This window comes from Lithobates pipiens, unplaced genomic scaffold (assembly GCF_037356315.1).
Source record: "Lithobates pipiens isolate NorthernLeopardFrog02 unplaced genomic scaffold, aLitPip1_a1.2 Scaffold_19, whole genome shotgun sequence".
Taxonomy (NCBI): domain Eukaryota; kingdom Metazoa; phylum Chordata; class Amphibia; order Anura; family Ranidae; genus Lithobates; species Lithobates pipiens.
Window position 1 is genome coordinate 35837807 of NW_027507764.1, and position 22345 is coordinate 35860151.

The 22345-nt window shown below is 43.7% G+C and overlaps 1 protein-coding gene across 2 annotated transcripts in view; it reads right to left on the minus strand.

The window, feature by feature from the left end:
• Positions 1 to 340: 340 nt before the first annotated feature.
• Positions 341 to 22345, minus strand: part of ZBTB47 (zinc finger and BTB domain containing 47) — an 82245-nt gene continuing 60240 nt past the window's right edge. Inside the window, exons 3-6 of one of the 2 annotated variants that reach the window (XM_077490654.1) lie at positions 15011 to 15158; positions 13539 to 13654; positions 10495 to 10639; positions 341 to 2447 (exon numbers count right to left, since the gene is read on the minus strand). In XM_077490654.1, the coding sequence (XP_077346780.1) occupies positions 2050 to 2447; positions 10495 to 10639; positions 13539 to 13654; positions 15011 to 15158 (807 nt within the window). In that variant the 3' untranslated portion in view covers positions 341 to 2049. Of the gene's footprint in view, positions 2448 to 10485; positions 10640 to 13538; positions 13655 to 15010; positions 15159 to 22345 lie in introns of both variants that reach the window. The other variant, XM_077490653.1, reaches the window with a different exon arrangement.

Below are 22345 nucleotides of genomic sequence, written 5' to 3' on the forward strand. Positions count from 1 at the left end.
GATCAACAGGCATTTTAAAGCGCTATTAAACCCAAAACATAATATATTGCAGCTTAGCAAACATTAGATGTGGCGCCTGCATTGGTTTTGTTTGTTTTTTTGGCTTTTCCCCCTCCTAGTGATCTGGCCAGCAACACATTTCCTTCATTAGAGTAATGAAGAAAAGATGATCCGCACTCCGGTAATTGCTCTTAAAAAAATGTTGTATTTATTAACAAGCCCCAGTGACCAAACGCAAAAACGAAAGGTTGACGCGTTTCAGCCTATAAGGCCTTAGTCATATATGACTAAGGCCTTATAGGCTGAAACGCATCAACTTTTCGTATTTGCATTTGGTCACTCTGGCTTGTTAATAAATACAACATTTTTAAAGAGCAATCATCGGAGTCCGGCTCATCTTTTCTTCATTTCTCTACTCACTCAACAACTGTGGATCGAGCACCTGGAAGTTCTGCTTTCTATGTGATGTATGGGTAGTAGCACTGACTTTTTTGTTTAGATCCTGCATTAGAGTGCCTCCAATCTGGATGAAGGAAGACAGCAGACGGCAGCATTGTTAATCTGGGGGGGGGGGGGGGGGGAGGGGAGTGTTAGATGTACTACATCTCACACGTTATAATCAGTTACAGCAGTTTTTTTTTCTTTTGGGATAAAAGTTTCACATGAATAAATAAAAGAAAACAACCCTGTAAAATGATTTGTCTCATCCCTGTAAAACTGATACATTTTGAAAGGCATCTTGTTCTGTTAAAAAACAGACCTACTGGCTGGATCACTAGCTGAAAATAGAAGAAAGCCTAAATAAAAAAAAGAAAGAAAAGAAAAGAAAACGAAAACAAATGCAGCCATCGCATCTAAGAATTGCTAAGCTGCAATATAATAAAAAGTCAGATTTTGGGTTTAATACTGCTTTAAATGAAAGCACCAAATATTGAGATACTTGAGATGTCAAGCTTATATGAAATGTTAGTGACCAGGTTTGCACCTAGTTTTTTTTTTTTTATATATAATTGCAGAATATTTTGATTTTTGCATGACCCCACTTGTGAATAGTTCTTGAAAACAATGCATCACCCTGCTCTATTCCAATAATTTTTCCTGCAATTCCAAGATAGGTGCACCAGAGCCAAGACAGAAAAGAACAAAAAAATATGAAAAAAAAGCATAAAACAACACAACACAGATTAAAAACAAAACAAACAAAAACACAAAATGGTAAAAACAAAAAGAACTGTTAAACAATCTTGGTTAGCGTTGACTGGTAATGGGATACAACTCCTTGTATTGCAGCCAAGGTGAAATGTTGAGGACAGAACGTCTAGGAGGGAAGGGAGGGATGTTACTTCCACGAAGCAATAGCTGGGGTGCAAAGATCTGTTTAATAAACCAACGCATAGCGTGAAGGAAAGAGATGGTCTGGATTCCTGGTCTCCACATTCCTCTGTGCTGGAAAGGCGATTCGGTCACAGCGCACAGATTAGCCACGGTTGCTTAGCAACTGTCGGCAGGACACCTTCCAACTCCTTTGAGCGCGGGCATCCGCCGCCTGCAAGGATTCCTCGTGTCTTCCATAAAAACAGGGACAGCTGACCTTTTTTCCCCCCTGCATTTGCGTGGCGGCTCCAGGTGGACAGAAGAAGACAAAGAAAAAAAAAAAAGAACCCAAACCAGCTTCTGGTTCCGTCTCTCCCGACCTTTCCCGTAGAATACTTATGGGCAGGTTTAACATGAAGGACAAAAACAAGAGACGATGATAAACAAAAAAGGATCGACCATATTAAAATATGTACTAAAAACAAATAAAAAAAGCACAGTAGCAACAGGACAGGCTTGCAGGCCTCGGCCCACGCCCATTTTCAAACCGGAGGGAACGCCGTGTGCAAACATGAGCGCTAAAGAGTGTCACATGGTGGCTTCCCTCTCTCCGTCACATCCCCTCGTGACAGAAGAGGGACGCCAAGACAAAAAAAAAAATTTTTTAAAAAAAGATGTCCGCAGTGCCAGTCTTCCCTTGAGGAGAACTACAGAATGGTAATTTCCTGGGTTGGTCTAGTTGTTGTTTATGCGGCCGGCGGGGAAGAGCGGAGGTGGGGGCGGAAGGTGATGTGACGGGGGAGGCATGCTGGGAAGTGAATGGAGGAGGGGCAGAGAGAGGGGGTGTTGCGGCAAGGTCGGCGAGAGCCCCGGGCTAGACTGGACCGGCGAGTTGCCGCTCTGCGAGGAGGCGGAGAGGCTTGCCACTGTTCCGGGGCTGCCGGGGGTCGGGGGGTTGCCGCCTTGGAAGCACTTTTCCCTGTGAGCCTTCAGCATGTTGGAGAACCGGAAGCGCTGGCCGCACACGCTGCAGGGGTAAGGTTTCTCGCCCGTGTGGGTGCGGCGGTGGCGCTTCATGTTGGGCCGGCTGGTGAAGCTCTTGCCGCAGATTTCACAGATGAAAGGTTTCTCTCCTGCAACATAAGAAAAAAAAAAAGAGGACTGGAGTCAACACCTACAGCAGTATAAAAACAAGTCAAGACAGGGAGAAAACAAGCAAAAAAACAACAAATACGAAATAAAATCTCCAGACATACTTTAAAATAAACATGTACTTTACTTATACAGGACAAAGGTAAAAGTTACAAAACAATACCACCCATGCAGCAGCTTATACACACCTTCTCCTTGTTCCCCCGCCATTCAGTTCAACCTCTGAGTACCTTCTGTTATGGGCAAGCATGCAACTTCCTTTACTTTGTCACATGACAGAGCTGGTGCTTGGCGATTGGCCACTTAATACTGTCACATGAAAAAAGGGCCCCAAAAAAATCCCTGGGAATAACAGACCAGTTAGCCTAACCTCAATAGTATGTAAACTCTTGGAGGAGATGATAAGGCACTATATACAAGATTTCAGTAATGAGAAAACGGTATCATTGGCAGTAATCAGCATGGATTCATGAAGAATAATTCTTGCCAAAGCAATCTATTAACCTTCTATGAGGAGGTGAGTTGCCATCTAGATAAAGGAAGGCCCGTAGACGTGGTGTATCTAGATAAAGGAAGGTCCGTAGATGTGGTGTATCTGGATAAAGGAAGGCCCGTAGATGTGGTGTATCTGGATAAAGGAAGGCCCATAGACGTGGTGTATCTGGATTTTGCAAAAGTATTTGACACAGTTCCCTATAAACGTTTACTGTACAAAATAAGGTCCGTTGGCATGGACCATAGGGTGAGTACATGAATTGAAAACTGGCTACAAAGGCGAGATCAGAGGGTGGTGATAAATGGGGAGTACTCGGAATGGTCAGGGGTGGGTAGTGGGGTCCCCCATTGTTCTGTGCTGGGACCAATCCTGTTCATAAATGACCTGGAGGATGGGGTAAACAGTTCAATCTCTGTATTTGCGGATTATACTAAGCTAAGCAGGGCAATAACTTCTCCGCAGGATGTGGAAACCTTGCAAGAAGATCTGAACAAATGAATGGTGAGGGCAACTACATGGCAAATGAGGTTCAATGTAGAAAAATGTAAAATAATGCATTTGGGTTGCAAAAATATGAATGCAATCTATACACTGGGGGGAGAACCTCTGGGGGGGATCTAGGATGGAAAAGGACCTGAGGGTCCTAGTAGATGATAGGCTCAGCAGTGCCAGGCAATGCCAAGCTGCTGCTAACAAAGCAAACAGAATATTGACATTAAAAAGTGGATCAACTCCAGAGATAAAACGATAATTCTCCCGCTCTACAAGACTCTGGTCCGGCCGCACCTGTAATATGCTGTCCAGTTCTGGGCACCAGTCCTCAGGAAGGATGTACTGGAAATGGAGCGAGTACAAAGAAGGGCAACAAAGCTAATAAAGGGTCTGGAGGATATTAGTTATGAGGAAAGGTTGCGAGCTCTGAACTTATTCTCTCTGGAGAAGAGACGCTTGAGAGGAGATATGATTTCAATATACAAATACCGTACTGGTGACCCCACAATAGGGAGAAAACTTTTTTGCAGAAGGGAGATTAACTAGACTCTTGGCCACTCATTAAAATTAGAAGAAAAGAGGTTTAACCTTAAACTACGTAGAGGGTTCTTTACTGTAAGAGTGGCAAGGACAAACGGTGGTCTCAGCGAGGGGTATCGATAGTTTCAAGAAACTATTAGATAAGCACCTGAACGACCGCAACATACAGGGATATACAATGTAATACTGACATAATCACACACATAGGTTGGACTTGATTGACTTGTGTCTTTTTTTCAACCTCACCTACTATGCAACATGGGGAGGATGGAGCGTTCTCAGCCCTGTGTATGCTCCGAGCTGCAACATGGAGCCAACACAAGGGTTTCCTCTTATTTTAGGGAAGAGCTGGAAAAGGGGGAGTTTTATCGCTGCCACAGGCATAGCCAAAAGATATTTTTAATAAAAGATTTTTTATTTATATCCAAAATGTTAAAAAGATTGAACAACGTTAACTCTTAAAAAGAAAGAAAAAACATAAAATTATCACTACATGGTAAGGAACAATATGCAAATAGGCTATATGTAGCTGTATAAATGCCGGTTTGGCACCACATGTTTCGATATGTTGCTTCTTCAGGAGCTGTGAGGCATATACAGCTGCTGTTGAGAAGGGATGCTGTCGATACATTCTCTGTGTTTTTTTTGGGGGGGGGGGGGGGTTTATCCCTATGTGAGCCTGAATGCATCCTGGGCTGCACTGTCTGGGGTTCTATCTCCAGCATTTCTTTCTTTGACTCCTTTCCGAGGCTCTTTATATTGCCCTGATGTGATCTGCAGATTATACTAGCCAAATAAAAACTACGACAGGCGGCAGCTACAGTGGAGGACGATGAGGTTCTCGAATGAAAGTCACGTGACCTGGAACAGAACCCTAAAACCCCGTACCATTCTGTACAGCGTTCCAGCCACAGCCTTCCATAGTAGCTATGATGAAGCACCACCACATGGTGTGAAACACGTTAGCTGTTTTTCCATGTTTCTTTTGTACATATGACTGCATTGGACTTTAATTTTTATTTTTTTTTATATATTTTTCAATAAAGATGCCTTCAGCAGTGTGCGGCCGTCCAGGATTTTCGCTTTTCCTGCAGCCTTCCATAGACTTTGACAGGCTGTGTGCAGTGGGGCTTGGATGCTACACTTGTAGCAGGGGGTTCCTGTGTGCATTAAAGCTTCTTAAAAAAATGGAAGCACTGCAGCTGGACAGCCCTGAGTGCAAGGGGCCTTAAGTGTAGTTCACATTCATTATACAGTATTACGTTAAAGGGAAGAAAAGAAAAAAAAAAAACACATAAAAATTCCATCGAGTTGCATTTATTGTATGCAGCATAAAAACAAAAAATAAAAAAAATGCATGCTAAATGTACAGCAACACATTTAAAAGCAGAGATGTGAATACGCTCTTGCAGAAAACAAAATTAAAATAAAAAAAAAACACATTAGTTACATAGTTAAGTCTGGTTGAAAAAAAAAAATAAACAGACAAGTCCATTTAGTTCAACCAATAAAAAAGAAAAAAAAAGTCATACAAAATCCCATATACACAGTCCTATAGTTGATCCAAAGGAAGGCAGCAAAAAAAAAAAAAAAAAAAAAAAAAAAAAAACCCCCAGCAAAGCATGATCCAATTTGTTCCAGCAGGGAAAAAAAAATTCCTCCCCGATTTCTCCCCCCCCCCATCCTGAGAGGCAATCGGATATTCCCCGGATCAACTTTACCTATAAATGTTAGTATCCAGTTATATTATGTACATTTAGGAAAGAATACAGGCTTTTTTTTTAAAAGCAATCTACTAAGCTGGACAGAACCAGCTCTTGAGTGAGTCTATTCCACATTTTCACAGCTCTTACTGTGAAGAAGCCTTTCCGCATTTGGAGATTAAATCCTGAACAAATGTAATTTGCCCAAGCTATGAGAAAGGTTTACTATGAGCAAAAACTACACAGGAGAGGACACAATGGTCATGACACACAATGCTGGGGGGGGGGGTGGGGGGGGTACCATACAATTGAAATGCGTATTTCAGAAACCTAAGGAGAAATGATATATACAGTATACAGTGCCTACAAGTAGTATTCAACCCCCTGCAGATTTAGCAGGTTTACACATTCGGAATTAGCTTGGCATTGTGACATTTGGACTGTAGATCAGCCTGGAAGTGTGAAATGCACTGCAGCAAAAAAGAATGTTATTTCTTTGTTTAATTTTTTTTTTAATTGTAAAAAGTTTATTCAGAGGGTCAATTATTATTCAACCCCTCAATTCAACAGAATTCTGTTTGGTTCCCCTAAAGTATTAAGAAGTAGTTCAGGCACAAAGAACAATGAGCTTCACATGTTTGGATTAATTATCTGTTTTTCCAGCCTTTTCTGACTATTTAAGACCCTCCCCAAACTTGTGAACAGCACTCATACATGGTCAACATGGGAAAGACAAAGGAGCATTCCAAGGCCATCAGAGACAAGATCGTGGAGGGTCACAAGGCTGGCAAGGGGTACAAAACCCTTTCCAAGGAGTTGGGCCTACCTGTCTCCACTGTTGGGAGCATCATCCGGAAGTGGAAGGCTTATGGAACTACTGTTAACCTTCCACGGGCTGGACAGTCTTTGAAAGTTTCCTCCCGTGCCGAGGCCAGGCTTGTCCGAAGAGTCAAGGCTAACCCAAGGACAACAAGGAAGGAGCTCATGGAAGATCTCATGGCAGTGGGGACATTGGTTTCAGTCAATACCATAAGTAACGTACTCCACCCCAATGGTCTCCGTTCCAGACGAGCCCGTAAGGTACCTTTACTTTCAAAGCGTCATGTCAAGGCTCGTCTACAGTTTGCTCATGATCACTTGGAGGACTCTGAGACAGACTGGTTCAAGGTTCTCTGGTCTGATGAGACCAAGATCGAGATCTTTGGTGCCAACCACACACGTGATGTTTGGAGACTGGATGGCACTGCATACGACCCAAAGAATACCATCCCTACAGTCAAGCATGGTGGTGTCAGCATCATGCTGTGGGGCTGCTTCTCAGCCAAGGGGCCTGGCCATCTGGTCCGCATCCATGGGAAGATGGATAGCACGGCCTACCTGGAGATTTTGGCCAAGAACCTTCGCTCCTCCATCAAGGACCTTAAGATGGGTCGTCATTTCATCTTCCAACAAGACAACGACCCAAAGCACACAGCCAAGAAAACCAAGGCCTGGTTCAAGAGGGAAAAAATCAAGGTGTTGCAGTGGCCTAGTCAGTCTCCTGACCTTAACCCAATTGAAAACTTGTGGAAGGAGCTCAAGATTAAAGTCCACATGAGACACCCAAAGAACCTAGATAACTTGGAGAAGATCTGCATGGAGGAATGGGCCAAGATAACTCCAGAGACCTGTGCCGGCCTGATCAGGTCTTATAAAAGACGATTATTAGCTGTAATTGCAAACAAGGGTTATTCCACAAAATATTAAACCTAGGGGTTGAATAATAATTGACCCACACTTTTATGTTTAAAATTTATTAAAATTTAACTGAGCAACATAACTTTTTGGTTTGTAAGATTTATGCATCTGTTAATAAATCCTGCTCTTGTTTAAAGTTTGAAGGCTCTAACTTATTTGCATCTTATCAAACCTGCTAAATCTGCAGGGGGTTGAATACTACTTGTAGTCACTGTATATACTTATTCACTTTTACACATTTTTTTTTATTGTTTTTGTGTGGATCTGGTAATTTGGAGAATTGATCTAGACTCCCAACGCCTTATAAAGATGGCACACTCTCCACAGCGCAAAAAGTAAACCCAGTACTCTTCAGGTCATCTCATTTGAACCGAGACTCATGGATGTATATACATGGCATAAAAAGATATAAGGACTCCAAATAGTGTAAAACCTTAACCACTTTCAGACCGGACCATTTTGCAGGCCAATGACCAGAGCACTTTTTGCGATTCGGCACTGAGTCACTTTAACTGACAATTGCGCAGTCGTGCAACTTGGGGTCCCAAACAAAATTGATGTCCTTTTTTTCCCCACAAATAGAGCTTTCTTTTGGTGGTATTTGATCACCTCTGTGGTTTTTATTTTTTGGGCTATAAACAAAAAAAAAAAAAAAAGAGCGACAATCTTGAAAAAAACTGCATTATTTTTTACTTTTTGCCATAATAAATATCCCCCAAAAATATATATAAGAAAAACATTTTTTTTTTCCTCAGTTTAGGCCGATACGTATTCTTATACATATTTTTAGTAAAAAATAAAAATCCCAATAAGCGATTATTGATTGGTTTGCGCAAAATTTATAGCGTTTACAAAATAGGGGAGTTTTATGGCATTTTTATTAATATACTTTTTTTTTTTACTAGTAATGGCGGCGATCAGCGATTTTTATTGTGACTGCGACATTATGGCCGACACATCGGACATTTTTGGGACCATTGTCATTTATACAGCAATCAGTGCTACACAAATGCACTGATTCCTGTGTAAATGACACTGGCAGTGAAGGGGTTAACCAGGGGTTGGCAGTGTAGGAGTTAAGTGTGTCCTAGGGACGTATTACTAACTTTGGGGGGCGTGGCTGTGTGTTAGTGAACACGGATCTCTGCTCCAATCACAGGAAGTAGAGATCAGTGTCACTTGTTGCTAGGCAGAATGGGGAGATGCTGTTTACAACGGCATCTCCCCATTCTCCTTTGCCCGTGAGACGATCGCAGGTATGCCCGCGGCGATCAAGTCCGCGGGACCTGTGACCGGAATCGCAGGGGTCCCGACCGGCACGCGCCTCCAGGCGGTGCGCACGTGATGGCAGGGTGGCAAATTCAACTGGACGTACCTGTATGCCAGTTTGCCTGCCCGTACCATTCTGCCGACGTACATCTTCGTGCGCCGGTTGGGAACTGGTTAAATTTATAGGGGCAAGTAAAACCTATTGCACTTACAAAATTGTTGCAGTAAGAGAGCCTTAAGTCCGGTGTGCCGGCCGCACACACACACACGGACAAACCCGTCCTTCCTGGATACTCAAACAACAAATCCAAGGTGATGTCATTGCGTCACCCCGCCCTTAAGGCTCTCTTACTGCAACAATTTCGCAAGTGTAATATGTTGTTTTATTCGCCCCAATAAATTTAAGGTTTTACACCATTCGGAGCCTTTATATCTTTTTATGCCATGTATATACATCCATGAGTCTCTGTTCAAATGAGATGACCTGAAGAGTACTGGGTTTACTGTGGAGAGTGTGCCATCTTTATAAGGGGTCGGGAGACCAGCAGAACTGCCCCAGGTGTCCAGGAGATTGTATCATCATTACAGGCTCTCTATGATCCTCTAACGGGGGGATCATGGGCTTCTGGTAAGTAGTAACTCTAAGCCCTTGTACACACGGTCGGACATTCCGTCTGATTTTGTCCGAAACTGGTGTTGCATACACACGGTCGGACAAAGTTGTTGGTAAAATCCGATCATTCGTAACGTGATGACGTGATTTAGTTACGACGGGACTACGTTCAGGCTAGTAGCCAATAGCTTTGGTCTAGGAATCTGATCTGAGCATGCGTGGCACTTTGTCCGATCGGAATTCTCTACATACGATCAGATAAAGTCCTATCGGATCATGTTGTCGGAAAATTTTTATATCCAGCTCTCAAACTTTGTTGGTCAGATATTCCAACGGAAAAAGTCAGATGAAGCCCACACACGGTCGGATTATCTGACAACGCGGTCCGATTGGACATATTCCGTCGGAATGTGCGACCGTGTGTACAAGGGCTAAGTGTAGCAGTGGTGGATTCAACAAAGTTCACATTAAGATTTGAAGATTCACTTCAGTTATGGATGGACTTCACTTTTTAGTATATAATTTTTATTTTTTCACGGGTGTATGTTATATACATTTGATTTCATTCATTATTGGATTTTAAGGTAAGGAATTTTTGCCTACACTTTTCACTTTATATAACTTTTCATTTATATTTTTGTGTGAATGCATACATCTATTGTTTAATGATTCACACAATTTTGTATGTAGAATTTGTTTTTCATATGTTTGGTGTAGGCACTGTGTTTTATAACAGTGAATTAGAATATGGCCTCCCCTCTTTGTCTTTGATTCACAGCGTTTTTGGGTATCTCCATGGTCGGTGTGTTTCTGACATATAGGTGAGGTTATTCATATATATTCACATTTATAATTTCACTGGTTTAGCAGGATTCTAAAAATTTTCTTTTTAATAATATTATTCTTGATATCACTAGAAAAAAAAAACCTTTGAAAAAAAAAAAAAAAAATTCAGCCTTTAGAACCACTTTAAGTAAAATTTGTGCGCCCGGAGCTTGTTCAGCTTTAATGACGAAGATACATGGCACAGACAACCACATGGGTCAGGACTCACAAGATGGTGCGACACCAGCATGAGGAATGATTAAGGGCATGGGTGGGGGGGTGGGGGGGGGTTGTGATATCATGGGAAGGGGGGGAGAAAAACAATATTAAATGAATTTCCTTACTTTCCTTACCGGTATGGGTCTTCATATGTTCATCAAAATACTGTTTCATGTTAAAATCTTTCCCGCACCACTGACACATGAACTGCTTGTGACCGATATGTATGCTCATGTGTGACCGCAGCTGGTACTTGTACTGAAACCGCTCATGACAATTCTGGAAGGAATTGGAGGGAAAAAAAAGGGAAAGATTTGAAGCAAATAAATACAATATGATCTCCTAAAGCAGTGATCTCCAAACTGCAGCCCATTGCTTGCTTTTATCTGGGCCCTTTGGGGCATTATTCCCCCCAATTTTCAGCAACAGTGGGGCATAGTTCCTGCCACTGACAGCGGGCACTATACTTCTTACTGACACCAGTGATGGGACATTATTCCTCCCAAAGACACCAACGATGGGACACTATTCTTCCCATTGATACCAATGATGGAGCACTGTTTACTCACACTGATGTCAGGACAGTTTCTGCTCCCATGGCCACAGTCTGGCCCCCCCTAAAGTTTTAAGGACAGTAAACTGGCCCTTTGTTTAGAAAGTTTGGAGACCCCTGTGCTAAAGAAACGCTGCAAAATAGTAACAAGACTGTATTAATAAAAAATGCGTTTTCAGTCTATCTTTCAGATCCTAGAAGGACCCCGTCACCGGACAACCAATAGGATGTGTTCGTGTCACGGTGCCATGGACACCCAAAAAGCGTCCCTGCCGCCTGCGTGCAGAAGATGAGAAAACTTGGGACTGCAATGTCGTGTGACCAGGCATTATTGTTAGTAAAAAGGCTATTTAGTTTAATTTATTTCATTAATATGCCCCTGATTAGTTAGAGGGAGTGCATGGGGGAGGAGAATCAGGAGTAGATTTAACTCAAGTCAAAGAAAATCTATTTGTAAAATATTTTATATAAAAAGGGAAAAAAAATAAAAATCAAATAACTATGCAGGGAGTGCCAATAAAATGGGATCCCAAGAGCGAGAGAGAGAGAGAAAGAAGGAAGGGAGAGAAAGAAAGAAAGAAAGAAAGAAGGAAGGGAGAGAAAGAAAGAAAGAAAGAAGGAAGGGAGAGAAAGAAAGAAAGAAAGAAAGAAAGAAAGAAGGAAGGGAGAGAAAGAAAGAAAGAAAGAAGGAAGGGAGAGAAAGAAAGAAAGAAAGAAGGAAGGGAGAGAAAGAAAGAAAGAAAGAAGGAAGGGAGAGAAAGAAAGAAAGAAAGAAGGAAGGGAGAGAAAGAAAGAAAGAAAGAAGGAAGGGAGAGAAAGAAAGAAAGAAGGAAGGGAGAGAAAGAAAGAAAGAAAGAAAGAAAGAAAGAAAGAAAGAAAGAAAGAAAGAAAGAAAGAAAGAAAGAAGGAAGGGAGAGAGAGAAAGAAAGAAAGAAGGAAGGGAGAGAGAGAAAGAAATAAGGAAGGGAGAGAGAGAAAGAAATAAGGAAGGGAGAGAGAGAAAGAAATAAGGAAGGGAGAGAAAGAAAGAAGGAAGGAAGATAAAGAAAGAAGGAAGGGAGAGAAATAAAGAAAGAAGGAAGGGAGATAAAGAAAGAAAGAAGGAAGGAAGGGAGAGAAAGAAAGAAGGAAGGAAGATAAAGAAAGAAGGAAGGGAGAGAAATAAAGAAAGAAGGAAGGGAGATAAAGAAAGAAAGAAGGAAGGAAGGGAGAGAAAGAAAGAAAGAAGAAAGGGAGAGAAAGAAAGAAGGAAGGGAGAGAAAGAAAGAAGGAAGGGAGAGAAAGAAGGAAAGAAGGAAGGGAAAGAAACAAGGAAGGAAGGAAGGAAGGAAGGAAGGAAGGAAGGGAGAGAAATAAAGAAGGAAGGGAGATAAAGAAAGAAGGAAGGAAGGGAGATGAAAGAAAGAAAGAAAGAAAGAAAGAAGGAATGGAGATAAAGAAAGAAAGAAGGAATGGAGATAAAGAAAGAAAGAAGGAAGGGAGATAAAGAAAGGAGGAAGGGAGATAAAGAAAGGAGGAAGGGAGATAAAGAAAGGAGGAAGGGAGATAAAGAAAGGAGGAAGGGAGATAAAGAAAGGAGGAAGGGAGATAAAGATAGATCACTCCTGTCTCATTTTAGCTGTATGTGAAATCTGGGCTTGAGCTATTCAGGTCTGTAAATAGACAAAGCATATAGATTTGCTTGGCAAACTAGAGAAGTTTGCCGTATAGAAGTCAGTCATAAAAACATTTAAATTTCACCCTGCTGACAAAACTTATATTTTTTGTTTTGTTTGCACTGAACATATTAAAGAAAATGGCAATGGTTGTATATTTTTCTAGCCAATATTTGTTGGATTTGAGATTTTTTTTTGCAGTTTAAGAATATGCATGGAAACATTTTAGCAGCAATCAACGAATGCTCACCTACCCAGCAATTTGGCTGCCATGCCCCCCTCTACCTCAACTGATGTAAATCCCTAAAGTTTGCAGGTATGGGGGAGCATATGATCTCCTCTCACTTAACATTGATCATCTAGAGGCCATGGCCTACCTTTGTTCCAGGGAACACCTAGAAATGTTTATTTTGCTTACAGCAATGTTCTGGAAAGTCTACCATTTGTCCCAATAGCCTCATAAAATGTAGCAGTGTACTTCCTGTGCCTAGGCACTCCTGCTCTGTAGTCTCATAATTGTATTCCCACAGGGCAAGATCATGTAAGGCACTGCTGCCTCTGCCTGCTAGTCTTACTAGATTTGGAGTGAGATTTGGTGAGGTCACTAATGTGCTGCTTACTGTTCTCCTGGCTGGAGAGAAAGTGGTACCCAAGTATCTGCAGTGTAAGGGTCTGCCTGCTTTTGGTTTCTTCATTCTTTGGATCTATGCTTCGTCCATCTCTCTTGCCGATTCTTTATCATTACCCAACCATTCGACAGGAAGGTCTTACATGAGGAAACAAACCCCCTGCCTCTACTAAGATGGTCTGCCTCCATTCAGAGACACAGCGCAGAAAAAGACATCTTAAGTCAGTGATGAGGGAAAGATCTAACGGCAGGGGAAGCCTATAGTAATTTGCTTTTGAACCTCAATGTAAAATCTCTGAGCTAACGTCATACATATTGCTGGCTTAAATTCTGGACTCTCACCTCACACTTGAAGGGTTTCTCACCGGAGTGCTGCAAAGAATGGACCTTCAGAGACATGCTGCGTTTAAAAGACTTTCCGCACGTTTCACATGTGAATGGCATGTCCTTCGTGTGGGCTGTTGTAAAGCAGAAAAAAAAAATTGTAAAACATCAATATAAAGTTCCTAACATGCAATCTGCAGTATGGAGAAAGAACGGAAGTAGACCTTTCACTGTTGTAGCCATTTTTTCATTTGCTGCACACATTTTAGAGCGTTTTGAATTTTTAAATGAAACTACTTTTCAAAACTTTTTTGTGCCTTTTTCTTTTAACCTTTTTTTTTTTTTACTACCGTAGCACAAGGGAGTTGATGAGACACAGACTGTGATCGCTGAGCTTCTTCTTCCCCTTTACAGCAACTCAAATCACCTCTACTACACATCCAGCAGTCTGCAGAGAAAGAGCTAAATTTTAACTGCCGCCCTCCCCGACAGCCAAACCATTAATTCAAAGAGAAGTCTGGGATTTTTCCTTTTTTTTTAGGATTATACATGCCTAGGTGGATGCAGAATCGGTCTGATGCTGCATCTGTCCCCCCAACTGCTCTAAGACACCGCCGATCACTCGGTCCTCACAGCTCCCTGAGCAGAGCTGGTGACTATCAGTCACCGCCGTCTGCTCTGACACCCCCCCCCCCCCCCCGGAGCACTGGGCTATGGAGGGGGTGGGAGCGGCTGGCTCACACACCCTCAGTGGATCGCCGGTCCAGGAATGTGGGCGGATCCCGACCACATGGTCGCAATCTTTCCAGAGCCTGGACCAGCTACAACATCAGCCTACAGTGGGCTTCAGCCTGCTGTCTGTTGAAAACGGGTCATAGGAGTGCAAAACAAACTGCACTTTTGTAATGTACAGGAGAAGTACAGCCAAATGAGCTTTGGCTGCACTTCTCCTTTAACATTGCCAATGGTCATGTCGCTAAATACTTCCACGGTGTGGTAAAACCTATACCACAGGCTGTGCTCGATGGGCATATATGGGCGAATGGGATGCATATGGCCCTTTCTGCTTTATAAGATCACCCCAGAGCCACTCTGCAAGCATGTGCCATTCAAGTGATTATGGCGCAGTGTTGCCGCGTTGCAATGGTTAATGCAGGAAACATATTAGCAGCAAATTTGCAACACAATTGTTGGAAACCATATGCAACAAAATGAGAAAATTGAGCAGCACATAGAACATTTCCCCAACCCCGCTGTAGAATGGCAAGACTGGAGAGGTCAGTAGGGGAAACCCAAATTTATTGTGACCGTTTATTATCTCAACAGAATCCGATCTAGTTATTGCCATCAGCTGAATACAGCAACCTGATTGGCTGCTTGAAATTACTGTGCTTTTTGCTTGTACACAAACTCTGAGGTCCAGGCATACAGCCATTTGCTGGTGCCTCTGCACTTCTGCAGGTTATGTAAATGATCATGGCGATACTCACCTACAAGGTGCTTGCGGACATGTGCCATCGTGTAGAACTTCTTTTCACAGATGTCACAGGAGAACTTCTTCTCTGCATAACCGTGTACAATCTTATTGTGTTCATGCAAGGACCAGAGCTTCTTAAACGTCTTCCCGCATGTTAAACACTACAAAAAACAAAACAAAACAAAAACGACATTATGAACAGACCAGCAGTATTCTATCATGCATCATTAACCAAAAAAAAGTCAGCAATTTAGTCAACTTAAAACAAGGGAGAGAGAATGTACTACAGTGTAATGCATAGTAGCCCAGCACAGGGGACTGTAATGGGGTCCAGCAGCCCCCTGCTGGAACCCATTAAATACCCTAACTATCAAATATTTTGAATATCTTCTAAATTTTAATGTATATTCTCCAATGTTATTCAAACAAGCTCAGAACAACAAAAACTAATTGTACTCATTTAAACTGAAGCATAAAATACGGTAACTGAAATAGTTTGTCTTACAGACCCTTTAGAAATCAAAATAAAGAGCCCCCTTTAAAAAATGGCTTATTAAACTGCTTCACAGATTTCTGACCATTACACCACCGAGTAATTTCATTTAAAATTATCACTCTTATCTAGGCATTTGCAAGAAGCTAAATAATAAAATACAGGTCAGCAAAATCCCATTGCCTCGATTTATTCATTTTGAATGTAATGTGTGTGGCCAATCTATATTCAGATTTCCCAACAGCAGCAATAAAGGCTAATCAAATGGGCCTGTCTAAACCACCCATTCAATTTATATCCAAATCAGGAAAGCCTTCACACTACATAGCTGTTGGTACAATCGGATGTAATGTATGTGGCTTTCAAAAGCCCTCAGATTGAGAGTCAGGGGTCATCTGAAGTCAAAACTCCCGCTCCATCGTACGGCCTGATCTCACAAATGGTCTCCTATTTGCTGAGCGTTTATAGTAGTGCCAAATACATAATCTGCAAAGAGAAGTCCACATTCACACTTGCAAATTGGCCTGACACCAATTATATGCAAGAAACCACAGCAGGGGTTCCCAGAAATTATTTGTGGGAGGCAACACTATTCAAATCAATGGGAGACTGCCAGCTCATGCAGCTTATTTTGGCCACTTGCATGTAATTGCTCATGCAGCGATCACCTGGGAGTGATCAACCCTGGACACAGACAGTACCGTCAGATGCTAGTGAGGGAAAAGCCAATCAACGGCTCATCCTGTTTACATCGTGATCAGCCGTGATTGGACATGGCTGATCACATGGTAAAGAGCCTCAGTCACAAGCAGGAAATTACATTTCTGGGGGTGTTTTCTGTACACACTCCAGGTTGCCATATTGCATTTTACAGAAAATTGCAGCGCTGCAGATAGAGTAGGAAAGGACATTTTTAATAACATTCAATTACAATAGGACTGGAATCAAATGTATATGCTATAATTTTTATTTATTGCCATTTTTTTCCCCCTCCCAAAAAAAAGTGACGTTACTCTTTCAGCACAAAGGCTTGCCACTGGTTCCCTAAATCATGCCTGTGCTGAGTGAGCAGGTTCCCTACTGGGCTCACAATGCAGCTTCTCATCACCAGACCCAGAAGGCGAAAATCAGCCCTGTAGTGGTGCCCAAGTGATTTCCAGCTACTAGATGAGCAGTCTCCAAATTTTATAAACAAAAGAGCCAGCTTACTATCCCTTCAGACTTTAGGGGGACCAGTGGGAGTAGAAAATGTCCTGTCAGCGGGAGCAATAGGGACCAGTCGTTGGTGTCAGTAGAATAGTGCCCCATCATTGGTGTCTAGGGGTGCAACGGATCATAAAACTCACGGATCGGATCGTTCCTCGGATCAGAGTCACGGATCGGATCATTTTTCGGATCAGCAAATAATTGAATTTGCAAAAACTTGTGAAAATTCCACCACCATATAGTCCCCACTGTAATATCCACGTCATCTCCCCCACTGTAATATTGGCTGAGTACAGCTGGGCATCGCAGAGTACGGCTGGGCATCGCAGAGTATTGGCTGGGTATGGCAGAGTATTGGCTGGGTATGGCAGAGTATTGGCTGGGTATGGCAGAGTATTGGCTGGGTATTGGGGAAAGGATGTGGCTGCTATTGTCACAGAGCAGCGCTGTGGGCACTACAGATCCAGCCCACAGTGCTGCTGCCATCCGACCTCTCCCTCCACTGTATAGAGCAGTACACAGACGGGAGAGTGGAGCGATTACATTGTAAACGGCCGCCGGGTGTACCAAGATGGCCTCCGCTCCGGGGCTAGGCCAAAGCCACGGCCTTTCCTAAGGCCGAGGCAGCGGAGCGCTCTTGCGGATCGCAGGGTGTGCCGATCCGAACAGGGAAACTTGTTCGGATCACGGATCGGTGACGATCCGTTGCACCCCTATTGGCGTCAATGGGAGGAATAGTGCCCCATCATTGGTGCCAGTTGGAGGAATAGTGCCCCATCATTGGTACCAGTTGGAGGAATAGTTCCCCATCATTGGTGTCAGTTGGAGGAATAGTGCCACATCACTGGCGCCAGTAGGAGTAATAGTGCAACACTGTCACAACTGTTAAAGCGTAACTCCACTTTTTTTTTTCTTGACAAAACACATTCCTCTTTGGGTGATCTATGTGCATTGCAAGAATTATAATAACCTTGTTGCAGATTCTTATTCTGAAGAAATCCCTGTTTGTCTGTGCCTCTGTACTGAGTGGGTCTAATGGGAGCGGTTTCATAATTAACTGTCAGGTGTGGAGCTGAAGGGCACGATTGAGGAAATCTTCTGGGCCTGCATCCCTTTAGATGTGTTCCTATTGAAAGCATCTCTCAAAAAATGAAATTTTTGTTGCAAGGGATGCCCAAAATCTGATTTGTATCTTAGGCAAACTTCTGGGAAAATTGGTGAGCCAATCACACAAGCAGGAAATGTTTCAGGGGAGTGGTCAGTACACACACTGTGTAAGGAACAGCTCCATGTAGCCATATTGTAACGTATTCTCAGAAAATTACACTGACTGCAGATTGAAAAGGAATTGTCATTTCTAATAATATTCAATTACAATATGATTAGTGTCGCAATTATATACACTATTATTTTCTTCTCCACAAAAGTGGAGTTACCCTTTACAGAAGAAATCCAAGAGTCGTTACATTGTAACAAAAATGTCTTCTCTCAAAAAAACCTTGCTCCTCTCAGTTTGATGCCGCAGGATTCTCCCGTATGTAGTCTGCCAACGTATCAGTGAATGTCGGGGTCTGGCAGCGAGACTTCAGGGCCAGCAAGACGAGTAGGTCTCAAGAGGAATCCCCGCATGCAGGTTGATCGTACGGGGCCCTCGGGGCTGTCACTCATTTTAAGGAGAAGGACACATGTCTATTTCTGAAGCACCTTTCTACCTGAAATGTGTAGAGTAACAGAGTACAAGGCCCTCACTAAGCATTTCAAGGAGAAAGACATGTCTATTCCTGAAGGGGAGTGGCTTTCCACCTGAAACGCGTAGAATGACAGCTGGCGAGCCTTGTACTATCACCCACTCATGCAGGGTGATAGAGTACAGGGCTTTCAAGCTGCTCAATACAAGGAGACATGACATGTCTATTCCCGAAGAATGGGGAACCCCTTTCACCTTGAAACGCGTACACCATGCAGGGTGGTAATACAAGACTCTCAGGACTGTCACGCATTTCAAAAAGGAGAAAAATACACACATCTATTCTTGAAGGACAGCACCTATCTGAAATGCATAGAGTGATAGCTGGCAAACCCCATACTATTACTCAACATTGACAGCTTCCTCCTGAGACCCACAACTTCACTGGCCACAAGTGATCGGTGTCTCGCTGCCAAATCAGGACACCACCTTTTCCTGGACATCCACGGCTGCAGGTACTCTGCATACATGAGAACAGTGGTGTCACTAGGGTTGGTGTCACCTGGTGCGGCAAAACATAGCGTCAACCCCCTATCCCAACCCCCCCCCCCCCCAACAGGTTCTCTTCTGTCAAGCACCCCCATCCATTCCCCAATATCCCCCCCCCCCCCCATTAGGCTTTCTCCTGTCAAGCACCTTCATCCATTTCCCAATTTCCCCCATCCCATCAGGTTCCCTGCCTGCCACAGTGCCCTAGGGCACTGGTCAGGCTAGTTTTGGGCCGGCAAAGATAGGGGGCGACACCATCACAGTCGGACAACCCTCTGGCAGGTGTCATCCGAGTGCGATCCACACCCCCATAGTGACACCACTGCAGGAGAACCTTGCATCATAAAGCCAAGAGGAGCAAATTGTGAGGGAATAGATTTATTACAAGTTAATAAAAAAGGTAGCGAGTCTCAATAGGATGCCGTATATGCAGGGCGATAATATAGGGCTATTTGGCTGGCAATCTACACGCTTCAGGGAAAAATATTCCCTTCTTCATTTCCAGCAGGGATCCAGTGTGTCCCTTGCCTTCTTCATTCCCAGAAAGGGGTCCGGTGCTTCCCTTCCCTTCATTCCCAGCACAGGTCCGGTGCGTTCCTTCCCTTCTTCATTCCCAGCAGGGGTCCGGTGCGTCCCTTCCCTTCTTCATTCCCAGCACGGGTCCGGTGCGTCCCTTCCCTTCTTCATTCCCAGCACGGGTCCGGTGCGTCCCTTCCCTTCTTCATTCCCAGCACGGGTCCGGTGCGTCCCTTCCCTTCTTCATTCCCAGCACGGGTCCGGTGCGTCCCTTCCCTTCTTCATTCCCAGCACGGGTCCGGTGCGTCCCTTCCCTTCTTCATTCCCAGCACGGGTCCGGTGCGTCCCTTCCCTTCTTCGTTCCCAGCAGGGGTCCAGTGCATCCCTTCCCTTCTTCATTCCCAGCAGGGGTCCGGTGCGTCCCTTCCCTTCTTCATTCCCAGCAGGGGTCCGGTGCGTCCCTTACCTTCTTCATTCCCAGCATGGGTCCGGTGCATCCCTTCCCTTCTTCATTCCCAGAAAGGGGTCCGGTGCTTCCCTTCCCTTCATTCCCAGCACGGGTCCGGTGCGTTCCTTCCCTTCTTCATTCCCAGCAGGGGTCCGGTGCGTCCCTTCCCTCCTTCATTCCCAGCACGGGTCCGGTGCGTCCCTTCCCTCCTTCATTCCCAGCACGGGTCCGGTGCGTCCCTTCCCTTCTTCATTCCCAGCACGGGTCCGGTGCGTCCCTTCCCTTCTTCATTCCCAGCACGGGTCCGGTGCGTCCCTTCCCTTCTTCATTCCCAGCACGGGTCCGGTGCGTCCCTTCCCTTCTTCATTCCCAGCACGGGTCCGGTGCGTCCCTTCCCTTCTTCATTCCCAGCACGGGTCCGGTGCGTCCCTTCCCTTCTTCATTCCCAGCACGGGTCCGGTGCGTCCCTTCCCTTCTTCATTCCCAGCACGGGTCCGGTGCGTCCCTTCCCTTCTTCATTCCCAGCACGGGTCCGGTGCGTCCCTTCCCTTCTTCGTTCCCAGCAGGGGTCCAGTGCATCCCTTCTTCATTCCCAGCAGGGGTCCGGTGCGTCCCTTCCCTTCTTCATTCCCAGCAGGGGTCCGGTGCGTCCCTTACCTTCTTCATTCCCAGCATGGGTCCGGTGCATCCCTTCCCTTCTTCATTCCCAGCAGGGTTCCGGTGCGTCCCTTCCCTTTTTCAATCCCAGCCGGGGTCCGGTGCGTCCCTTCCGTTCTTTATTCCCAGCCTGGGTCCGTTGCGTCCCTTGCCTTCTTCATTCCCAGCTGGGGTCCGGTGTGTGCCTTCCCTTCTTCATTCTCAGTAGGGGTCCGGTGTGTCCTGGTTCACGGTGTCAGGTCCAATTTCAGCCCAAATTTTTGGCTGAATACAGACCTGAAACAGACCAATAGACAAAAGGGACCTCTGGGCAAATTCGCTCCAGAGCCTCAGCGGAGAAATGTGAAGCGGCTCCATCGAGAGACATTCACAATCTCCTGCTATTGAAAACTTGGATAAGGGGAACCCGGTGTGAACCCAGCCTCAGTTCTATCTTCAATGCAGAATCTAGCTGAGAAGAGCAAGTTCTTGGTAGAATAGACTTACAACAGGGTAGAGTTGCACAATTAATCGCCAAGAATCGTTATCGCAATCTAAAGTGTTTCACAATTCCTTCTATGCAAAGGATTCTCTCTGCTCTTCTGAAGCCACAGCCTTGAAAAGAAAGGAAGAGAAAAACTGGGCAGTCTGCCAAGAATCAAAACATTCTTTATCAGTTGAATAGTATAAACATTGTAACAATTTGTCAATGCAATAGACTGTGTGTAAGTGAAAAAAAACGGAACCTTTTTCTGACATTTGTTGGTTTAAAGTTAAAATATTTTTATTTATTTTTTGCTAAAACAGATTACTTAGGACCCCCAAACATTATATATATATATATTTTTTTTTAGTAGACACCCTAGAGCAGTGGTCACCAACCCTGTCCTCAGGGCCCACTAACAGGCCAGGTTTGCAAGATAACTGAAATACATCACAGGTGAGATCATTTCAGTGATTGCAGTATTCTAGTCTGCATCTCCCCCAAGGTAATACAGAAAACCTGGCCTGTTAGTGGGCCCCGGGGACAGGGTTAATGACCACTGCCCTAGAGAATAAAATGGTGGTTGTTGCAATATTTGCAAACTAACCAGTAAAGTTAGCCCATTTTTTTTTTTTTGCATAATGTGATAGATTTTACGTCGCGAGAATCCTGAAAGAATCGCAATCTTTTTATTCTAAGCAAAAAAAAAAATCGTGATTCTCATTTTGGCCAGAATCGTGCAGCTCTACCACAGGGCAATCTTTCCTGGGTTTCTTCATTCAAAAGTTGTGACATTTGGCTCAGAAATGGTTGTTCCCATCAGGAATCATATCAATACACGTTTAAAAAGAACGAACAATCCCATTCTGATGAATGCTGGAACCTCAGCCTGCCTTATTCACTTGACCTCCGGAAAATGTACCCCCCCCCTTCATGAATAGGACATTTTTTGCGATACGGCAATGCTTTACTTTAACAATTGCGCGGTCGTGCGACAATATAACCAAATAATATTCAAGTCTTTTTACCCTACAAATAGAGCTTTCTTTTGGTGGTATTTGATTAGGGCTGAAACAACTAATCGATTAATTGACAACTAATCGATTATGAAATTAATCGATTACTATTTTCATAATCGATTAATCGGCCAGTAATATAATGGGGTTAAAAAAAACAAAAAAAAAAAAACACTAAAATTAGCCCTTTATAGTACAAAAGCATCTTCACTACTTTTTTTTTTGTTTTTCTTTTTCTCTTCTCTTTTTCTTTTTTTTTTTTTTTTCTCTTCTCTTCCTTTCTTCTTTTTCTTATGTGTGTTAAAGCACTTAA